Source organism: Penaeus vannamei, chromosome 1, assembly GCF_042767895.1.
Source record: "Penaeus vannamei isolate JL-2024 chromosome 1, ASM4276789v1, whole genome shotgun sequence".
NCBI lineage: Eukaryota > Metazoa > Arthropoda > Malacostraca > Decapoda > Penaeidae > Penaeus > Penaeus vannamei.
The window spans coordinates 17,353,442-17,363,441 of NC_091549.1; the positions used below are offsets into that span (position 1 = coordinate 17,353,442).

Genomic DNA, 10,000 nt, shown 5'->3' on the forward strand with positions numbered 1-10,000 from the left:
GAATACAGCTCTTGGTCAGTACCTGCAAGCTACTTCCTTGTCATTACTCAACAGCCTGACATTGTGATAGATGCTCGTCTAGGATGCATGTGGCACCTACAGCTTCGGCTAGACTGTCTAGCGAAGGTCATGGAAGATAAGAGTCAGTTGGTTGACTCGTTACTCAGGAGGAAGCAGGGTAAGGGGCCATTGTGGTTGAATAGTTTTCCTTCAGGTTATACAAGTATAAATTCAGTGTTTTTAGGAATCAAGTTGATTTGAATATGAATTGTTACATGAATATATATTTCTATACTATGGATTGAAATGGTATTTTCATTACAGTGGAAATTCTAATATACTCTTTTCCAATTGTTGTTTCCATTTGTTAACAGCTAAGCCACTGGTACTATCAGTTGTACGGGAGGCTGTGGAGACTGGACAGTTAGGGGCATTGGCACAGATATTTGATAAAATCAATGCTGCTTATCGACAGCACTTAAATTCCATCCTCCAGTCTCAGGTAAGGATTCACTCTCCACTTTTTGAGCAAAATTCTTATTTTACATTTTTTTTTCTCCTTTTATCCTATATTCATAGAGTTGAATTTTTTTTTTTTTTTTTTTGATGTATGTTGATTCTAAATACTGAATGCTCTTCATATCTTTTCTTTGATTCTATTACATTGCTTATTTTGATATAGAAGTTTGTGATTTCAAAAATTGGATTCATATTTCAAACATGCAATGGGCTAAAAGATAATACAGAAGTTCCTCATTTTTCCAAGATGGGAGAATCTGTGAGTGCTCCGGCCTCATCAACTACAGCTCCTGAGATCAAGGGTGTGGTCATTGAGCAGGCCGATATATACAGCAGCGTCCTTGCCCCTCTCATGGAGGAAGCAGAGAAAGGAGAAACCAGATTAAAGGAGGGAGGAGAGGGTAAGAGTGAAGGACTTCTACAGATAGATTTATAGATAGAGAGATTGGTTAGTTGATGCGTTGGTTGGTTGGTGGGTAGGTAGATGGGTGGGTGCGTGAGTGGGTTGATTGATAGATAGATAGATATGGATAGATATTTAGGTAAGTAAATAAAGATTAAGAGATAGATAGAGAGATAATTGGGTGGATGAATGGATGGATACATATTCATTTATGATTAAGTATATATTTTGTTATAGACACATGCGTTTTATTTTATTCTTGAAAGTTTAAATAATGCCACATATTTGGGTTTATTTGCAGGAGCCATCCCTCCCTCTGTGTCCTCAAAACTGGTTGTAGGAGTGGTTATAGAGTACATCCGGTCACTGGGCGCGGTAGGAGTAACTGTGCAGCATTTCCTTTATGAACTGGTTATAAATGCACTTGTCAGATCCAGGCAATTTTACCAGCTCCATCAACTTCTTCAGTATCATGTTTTGGCTGATTCAAAGCCCCTGGTATGTAGCTTGCACCTTTTGTCTTGTTTCAGAGTTTTTTCTTGTTTTTTTTGCTGAACATTTGGTTATGAAAGACCATTTTCTAGATTTGCCTAGTGTAGAGAATCCGCTAGTGTACCTGTTTTATAGATCATGTGTAAATTACTCTTTCATTTTTTTTCTTTATGTTTGTACAAGGACACTTCAAATTTCATTAAATGCAAACAGAATTTAACAATTCATAGCTTGAGATACATTATCAGTATTTTCTATGTGAATGTTTTTTTTAAGATTTTAGTAATTTAAGCTACTGTTACTGTGCTTTCCTCTGCTGATCTATATCATTTATAAATACCTTATGTATACACTGTTTAATAAAGTGTTATTTCAGATTTTTCTTTGAACATTGAGGTTAGTTTTATCAATTTCCAGGCCTGTTTACTCTTGTCTCTTGTGAGTGTTTACTCAGCTGGCAAACAACTCAGCCTTGACATGCTTTGCCGCTTAAACACAGCTCATGATGAAATTATAGAAGTCCTACTCTCTCAACACCAGGTTATTCCAGCTCTGAGGTCAGTGTCATGTTTCCTGTCTGAATTGTGAAGTCTGGTTACTGTTATTGTAGTTTATGGTGCACATGAAAGAACAGCTAGGAATGTATATACGTATTTTTTTAATCATATACAATGTTAAGATAAAATATGCTTATATCCTCGGGTTAGATTCATTATCTTCTTTGGAATATGATTCCTTAAGAGAGTTTTAAGTCAGCTAGAACTGTAAGTGCCTGAGACATAAAATATGCTATTTTTTGTATTCTTGTTCACCAAATAGATATGCCCGAAGTGTCGGCCTAGCGGAAACAGTGTCAGCTCGGAAATTCCTTGAAGCTGCCATGATCTGCGGTGACTCAGACGTTTTCTATTCCACTTTCAATTTCTTTGGGCTCCGGAATGCAAAACTTCGTGGAAGTTCAGCTTTTGCCAAAGGTAGGGTTGAGAAATATCTCAAAAGTTGTAGAGGTTGAAGAGGTATTCATTGCAATTGTGTTTTTGGATGCTTTATGCTGTGTATGTTATACTTACCATATTTTATAAAGTACATATTTATATTTTGTATATTATACCTTTGAAAAATCTGTCCCTTTGAAAACGCTGTCTCTGTTGATATAATATAATCTTATTTACCATTGATTTATCCTAATATAATTTTTTGTTTTGTTTTCCAGGGGAACACTGTGATATGTATGTAGAACACTTCAAGAAACTGTTTGGTGAAATTCCAGATTATACAATACAACAGACCTAGTGATCCTCTGAAGCTAGTCTAATGCATTTCCAAACATTAAAAAAAAAAATTACAGAATTAATTTTTGTTCAGAAGTGAACAAAAAGGAAGAATTATATTTAAGACGATTCCCTTGGTGATATTTGTTAGATACAATCTGATCCAGTTTCTTAACAAGAGCAAAATGCATCAAATAACCTTCAGTATTCACAGTGGAGATGAGAATTTTGGTTGAAGTAAAAGCAAAGAAATTGTCTACTCACAGAAAGGTAAGATTTTCTACTCAGGAATATGAAACTCTTAGTACCAAGAAGATACAAATTTCTGGTATTCTCTAATAAGCCTAAGCTGTTCAGGCCTTGTTGTTTGTATATAAGCGTATGGATTATAATGAGCTATGGTACTTGCCCATATAATTTGAAATATATATATGTATATGTATATTAAAGAGGCAACAGTGATTTTATAGCCCATTTTTTAATCCATGAAAGGGGTCTGTTCAGCTGTGTCTTTAATGCTTTACTTAATCTAGTGTTTTTAAAAAGTGAGATTCATACTATTCCTTTCTTTAGACAGTTTGTAGTCATTCATAATAAATATATATATATATATACATATATGTATGCATATGAGAGAATATTGTCAGTCATTGTAAACAAATTTATTTGTATACATCTATATTATTATTAAAATATGATGTTGATACTGCTTACAATTTGTTTGAATAACCTTCTTGATATCTTTTTAAGCTGTTGGTTAGAATATGTGTAAATTATAATCTATATTATTCCCAAATTAGCACTGTTTTGTCACATATAAAAGTATCACAACTTGGAATATGTAAATGACTTTTGACATTACAGTATATATAACTGAGTGGACATAGGACTGTTAAACTAGCCTTTTCTAATTAGTTGACAGTAATGAGTAGTACTCTAACCAGATACATACACTGTAGAAGTAGAAGGAGAGAACATGTATGGGTCTCTTTCTTAAAAGAAAAGAGATTTCAAATTAATCATTATCAGTATATTTCACTGTATTAATTAAAATGTAAGGAAATTACATTAGCCAACCAAAAAATAGACAGATTACTCTCTCCGACTTTCATTCTGGCAATAAATTTGAGTGAAGATGAAGTACCTAAATAATTAATATAATAATAAAAGAACATAATTAATTAATACTATAATTGTATTGTTCCCAACACTGTTGTGCATGTTGCTTTTGTTGACATTAGTAAATCCTGGAATATCATACCTTAGCTTCTAAGACAACACAAATAACTTGGACGAGATTTTTCTTAAATGTAGTCAATGAAGAAGGTGCAGAAAATATGAACCAGTCAGTGAGATTATCAATAATAGTCCTGAATATGATAAATATGATTATAGAAGGCTATATCTCATTGAGAAAAAATCATTGGGAAGGTATCCAAAGGGAATGAGAAAAGAAATAGAAAGTGCTGATTGATCAGGTTTAGACTGGAACTCAAGCATTATATATAGATATGTGATCAGCAGCAGTAATAAAGGTAATTATATTGAACATGGAAGAGAAAATAAGATAATAAGATCACTGAAGGGAAAAGCATTGAGAATATTCACTATTACAACATCTTTAATGACAATATGGGCAATAGTAATTATGAAGCATTATTACAATGGAGTAAGAGTTTGCATGTGCAACGGCAGAAAACCAGGAAAAGTTTGTATGTGCAACGGCAGGAATCCATATGGATACCATTCTCTTTAACAGTATAACAAACTCACTCACTCACTCACACACTCTCACTCACTCACTCACTCTAAAGCCAATGATACACCCAATAAATCTTTAATGTTCTCTGTAGATAGACGAGCAGGCGCGCGCACACACTCACAAAATCACGCATACGCGCACACAATCACATGCAGAATTCATGTCGACGACGTTCCTTCCCACGATGTTACGGTAGTGGTTAGCCTCAAGGGTTTCCATGAACAGCTGGATAAGAACAACTGAAAGAGTTCAGCCCATCGCAAGTTCATGTTCACGTCCTCGGAATTCAAACGGGCAAACTCCCCACAGAGACGGATGAGTGTAATATAGTCGTAATAGTAATTCCCCCTCGTCCATGGCTCCGTCGATCGTACAGAGCACCTTGACGTCGAAACTGGCGAGCTTTTCACGCCTCATGCCGACGTTTGCAGTTTGGCCATCATATCGGTGGTTTGATAAATGGCAACCGCTAGACAAGGTCTCTGGAAGACCTGGTGTGCCACACTAAAGAGATAGCTACGACTTCAGGCAAGGTCAGAAATATCAAGAGAAAAGAGGTCAGACCACAACAGCCCCTTCAGCCAGGTGTACAGCATACGGTGCGATAACTGCGATAAAGTTTACATAGCTGAGACAGCACCAGGGCTTCGCGAGCAACGAATCAATCAACAATGCAGCGTTCTGCGACTTCATGACACGAGGAGCTGCTTCGTTGTTAACGTCGACACCGACGGCCACCTCCCAAAGTGGCCTCAGGCCTCTATTATAAAACAAGGCCTGCCCCAAGACACAGTGAAGATGGTAGAAGCTGCGATCATCCATACAATGAACAACTACACCGCAACGGGGAGCCACGAATTATCCAAGGTCGCCGCACACCCGATTGCCGACGTGACCTGACCACCTAGTACTCGTATACATACAACTCTATGTACCTTATCATGTATTCCCTGATGAAGCAGTAAGCGAAAAGGCCTTCGGCATATTCGTGTTTTCTTGTTCGTCCCTTCGTTGGCCTTTCGCACACAATCACGCACACACACACGCTTACACACAAAAGACACACACAGAAAGGGAGAAAAAGCACGTGTTTATTTTATACGAGTCAAATCTTATTAGCAAATTACAAAGCAGGATAAGTGAGTCTATCATACAATTAATAGTTCCGTTTTCTCTAACTTCTGACAGCTGATCGTCGCTAGACTCATTTTGGATTATCCATCACAATAGGAAATATAAATTTCCATCGTTTTAAACAAACAATCAGCATGTTTTCATAGTGAAAATGAGTAAAGTTTAAATAAAAAGTTACAAGTTCCCTTAAAAACAAGCAAAATTAATGAAATCATACCCAAATAAGCCCTAACGAATCGACAGAAGCTAGCCCACGAGCCTGACTTTGTTGTGTAGTGTGTTGGCAGTGCAAAACAACTCATCAACACCAGAGTTAAAAGTCCAGGCCTTGCAGAGGAAACAAAGACCCCAAATTCCCCAATAAATTGCGTTTGCTCAGGGCAGCGAGGCGAGAATGTGGTCATTATTCTCTCGTGATCCAACAAGCTCCTTTGCCTATGAAATTGGGGAGGCTGTGGAGCACACGAGATCTGTGTGGAAGATACACCGTGGTAAGAAAAAGGTAATGAGATGATTGACACTGGCACTGTCAAGTGTCACTGTCAAGGGTCATAGTCACTGTCAATTGGGATGATTTCTCATTTTCTTTGTGACTCTTCTCTTTGTGTTTTAGTGGCTTTTTATTGTTTTGCAATATTTTTCCTTTTAATATACCATTTGGGAGAGGGTAAAGTCTGCATTCAGAGATGTACAGTTCAAAAAGAAGGTTAATGTTACTGGGTACGATGCATAGAGAGAGAGGGAAATGGACACAGCTGTCTTATAGAGCATAAAAAATAGTCAAGACCAACGCAAGTATAGCTGCAGTGACCTTATATTTACTGCAAAATTACGAAAATATCCGCTGCAAATCACCGCTTAGGGATTAAGTCCATAACACCCTCACAGCCAGAGTTTACGATGTCCCGTTTTCAATAAGTTGGCATGAAGTACCAATAAAGGAGGGGGTATGGGGGGTGCGGTCCCCCCTGTCTAGGGAATAGATAGAAGGTAGGAAAGGTTAGGTTGGATTTTTGGGTTAGCCTGATACCCTGGTTTTGGGACTTAGTCTGTAGAGGGTGTTTCGCTCTTGGTAACAAATACAAAAAAAAAAAAAGAAGGTTATTGTGAATTTCAAAGGATTTGCAGTAATTCTGTTCTAAAGCAGTTCAGTTCTGATTTAAATGAAGTGGGTACTGACAGATTGTATTTCATGGTGTATCATCTTGATATTATGTGTATAGTACACAGAATCCAATGAAAGCATTGATTGTATGCCTCCCTGGAGATTTATTTTTCTGTTATGAATCAGTCCAATGGAACACAGATGAGGGATGTTTGCTTGCCATAGCCAAGTTGCCGTAAGTGTAGAAGGTGTAGGTACTTTTTGACAGTGTGCTGCTGTCATGGTGGCATTGGTTGATACTGCTAGATCTAAGGAAACTTTGATAGAACCCTTTGATTAGAAAGTTTTAGAGGGTTGAATCCTATAGAAATCACATAAAGTGTCATTTGCATGACATTATAGTGATTTAATTTTGTTACTGATATTTTTTAATTTCATTGATTTTCCAATTTTCTGTCTACCTAATAGATATCTCATATAGACATCATAGTTTAAAGGTTAAGGATTTTTAACTAAAAGTTTTCAGTAGTGTATAGATTAATTTTGCAAAGGAGCTGTAAAGACTGTACTTGTTCTTGTAAGGCCACAAGAATGAAAACTGATGAGGCTATTTTTCATTATTCATTATCCATTATTTTTTCTACAAGCATATAAAGAAAAGAACAACAGCTTTTCAAAGTCATTAAATCATCATCTTAATTCTTGCAAGTAATCATGACACTTTTCATTCAATGTTTAGTAGTAAAAGTATTCTCTCCAAAAAACATGACAGGAGAACAGCTTTTCAAAGTCGTCAAATCATATTTTTGGGGGAAATAATGAAATGAAACTTATTGAAAATAATGAAATTTTTGGGCATGTGTTATCTGGACCTGCGGGTGATGGAAGTAAAAGAGGAACTTTGATTCTCATAGCCTAAAGATTAGTTTCATCTATGAGGCAGTCAGTTCATTAATAGATAGCAAAGCATTGAATATGAAATGACAGATATAAAGAGTATTGAAGCTACACGACTTATCAGAAACTTCACAGTTTTAATATGTTTTTAATTATGCAGGTCCAGGTCCTGCTGTAGGTTTTTTAGAAATAGTTCCCTTTTAACAGTCTTTATGTAATCTGGATGTTCATTTTCCAGTAGGCCTTGGTTCGTATTAGTGGCAATGTACAGTTTTATATTTTGAAATAACTTATGTGAAAGTTTTTGTTTATTTCATTAGGTTTTATATGAAGAAAGAAGTAATCTATCGATAACCATTGATTTTATTTATTATCTCATATGTATGACTGGAATATTATATAGAAGTGTATACATCAAATGTTTTAAACAAAAATATATGAAATAGTTACATATATAGCAACAGAAATTTGTTGCTAAATACAGAAAAAAGTGCTTGAAAAAGTTTAATAAACTTTTTCTTTTTCTTAGGTTTTGATATAGCGAAAGATTAGCTATAATTACTTTTTTAGAATACATTTTAAGTAGAAAATTATACAAAATTATGCACACCAAATGCTTTGGCAAAATGAATGAGAAATCGTTAGATAATGATACTGTTGTAGTAAGATACAGAGAAACTACATGAAGGAGTTATGTTAAAAAGAATGATTTAGTCTTATGAAATCATTACTTTTGAAGGTATGGACTCATGATTCTTTTGATATTGCAGCAAAATGGAGATGAAGTGAGTGTGTTCATATGTGAGGGCAGAGATGGCACTACAGCGCAACTTGACATTGCAAAAGCAGCAGTAAAGAGGTTGAAAACTCTCCGTCATCCATGTATACTCACTTACATTGACAGTCTTGAGGTAAGGTGTATGTATGTTTTTATCAGTGTTTACATATTTGCAGATTTATTGTAAAATTTCCATTAACCTAAACTCCAGAGGAGTAGTGAGAGATTTGATAAAAGAACAATTGAAAATTATTTTGATGCTGATTCCAAGGTTAATTATTGAGGTCTAATGCACTGTCATTTCTTTTAGAATGAAAAATTGGTGTATTTGGTGACTGAGCCCGTAACACCACTCCTGACCTGGTTGAAAGATAGTGCCCTTAGTCCATCACACCGCACCAATGCCGTGTCCTGGGGGCTCTTGCAAGTCACAGTATGTATTTTTCACATATTGTTCCTGCTTGATTTAGTCATTTATTTTTGATACAAAATTGCTTCTTGTAACTGTTCTATAAGATTAAAACACCTTTCCAAAATGTGAAGATATGTGTCTGTCAAGAAAAAACCAAAAAAGAACCAAATTACAGAAACCTTTACATTTTTCATATCATATTTTTCTGAAATTTTATTACAAATTTACCATGGTGTTTGTAGGATGAACATGAGACATCATTTTATTCTTCACAGACTATTAAACTTTTTGAAAAGTGATTAGATTTACAATTTTTCCCATACAGAAAGGCCTCAGCTTCCTCAACAATGACGGAAAACTGATACACTATAATGTATGTGGAAGCAGTGTTTTTGTGACCCCTGGGGGAGAGTGGAAGCTTGGGGGTGTAGAGTATGCCAGCTCAGACTCCTCCATGTTCCCAGTCAAGGTGCTGCCTGAGCTTGAGGTCTATAATCCGCCTGAGAAGGTTAATCCATCAAAAATGAGAACAACGACCATGTGGTAAGATAGCCTGTTGATATTTTATGTGACAGTGACGTTGCAGAGAGTGGAATTAAATCAATTTTTTCATTGGTTTGTTTTGGTTTTTGTATATGTACTCCTCTAGACTGATTTTGGAAGAAGGAAACTTTACATTCAGTCTGCATACAAAGAGAAGGATAATAGAAAAAAATTAAGGATAACCTATAAACTGGAAATTGAATGTCAGATGCACCTTTCCCAGAGAATATTTATCAGATCCAATTTTTGGTTGCTGCCAGATGCTGCATGCTGGTGGGATGGTTTAAGAATTTAGTCTTGGAGTAGGTTATTCTTAAACCTATTTGTTTCGTATTGATATGCCAAAAACTAGTTTGTATAGAGTAACCATCCTATGAAGAGCCACTTGAAATGAGTCAAAATATAACCAGAAATAATGATCCCAGGCCTAGAAAATATATTTTAAAACAACAAATGATGTATATTCCAGGGTGTATTTGCTTATCAATGAAATACTATTTACAAGGTGGTTTGTTGCACACATTCAGAGGAAGCATTGTTTTTTAGACCATTAAAGTCACAGCTGGTGCTTTTAGAAAATCAAACTACCCTTTCTAAAACAAATGATGTAGAAAAGGAAGTTGAATTGGAAATTATTGCCTAGCTGTTCCTTTGTGTTTATTAATTATGATTTTTTCTGTTATT

At 35.6% G+C, this 10,000-nt stretch overlaps 2 protein-coding genes across 6 annotated transcripts in view; both read left to right on the forward strand.

The window, feature by feature from the left end:
* The window catches only part of Bulli (regulator of MON1-CCZ1 complex protein bulli), a 15,706-nt gene extending 12,308 nt beyond the window's left edge, over nucleotides 1-3,398 (forward strand). For all 4 annotated transcript variants that reach the window (XM_070119851.1, XM_070119704.1, XM_070119749.1 and 1 more), the window contains 7 exons: nucleotides 55-178; nucleotides 375-502; nucleotides 767-920; nucleotides 1,224-1,420; nucleotides 1,832-1,971; nucleotides 2,234-2,388; nucleotides 2,628-3,398. In XM_070119851.1, coding sequence (XP_069975952.1) covers nucleotides 55-178; nucleotides 375-502; nucleotides 767-920; nucleotides 1,224-1,420; nucleotides 1,832-1,971; nucleotides 2,234-2,388; nucleotides 2,628-2,707 — 978 coding nt within the window. In that variant the 3' untranslated portion in view covers nucleotides 2,708-3,398. The remainder of the gene's footprint in view (nucleotides 1-54; nucleotides 179-374; nucleotides 503-766; nucleotides 921-1,223; nucleotides 1,421-1,831; nucleotides 1,972-2,233; nucleotides 2,389-2,627) is intronic.
* A 2,438-nt stretch (nucleotides 3,399-5,836) lies between these two features.
* Nucleotides 5,837-10,000, forward strand: part of yata (N-terminal kinase-like protein yata) — a 15,321-nt gene continuing 11,157 nt past the window's right edge. For both annotated transcript variants that reach the window (XM_027356444.2, XM_070120000.1), the window contains exons 1-4: nucleotides 5,837-6,083; nucleotides 8,354-8,494; nucleotides 8,672-8,794; nucleotides 9,099-9,316. In XM_027356444.2, coding sequence (XP_027212245.2) covers nucleotides 5,976-6,083; nucleotides 8,354-8,494; nucleotides 8,672-8,794; nucleotides 9,099-9,316 — 590 coding nt within the window. In that variant the 5' untranslated portion in view covers nucleotides 5,837-5,975. The remainder of the gene's footprint in view (nucleotides 6,084-8,353; nucleotides 8,495-8,671; nucleotides 8,795-9,098; nucleotides 9,317-10,000) is intronic.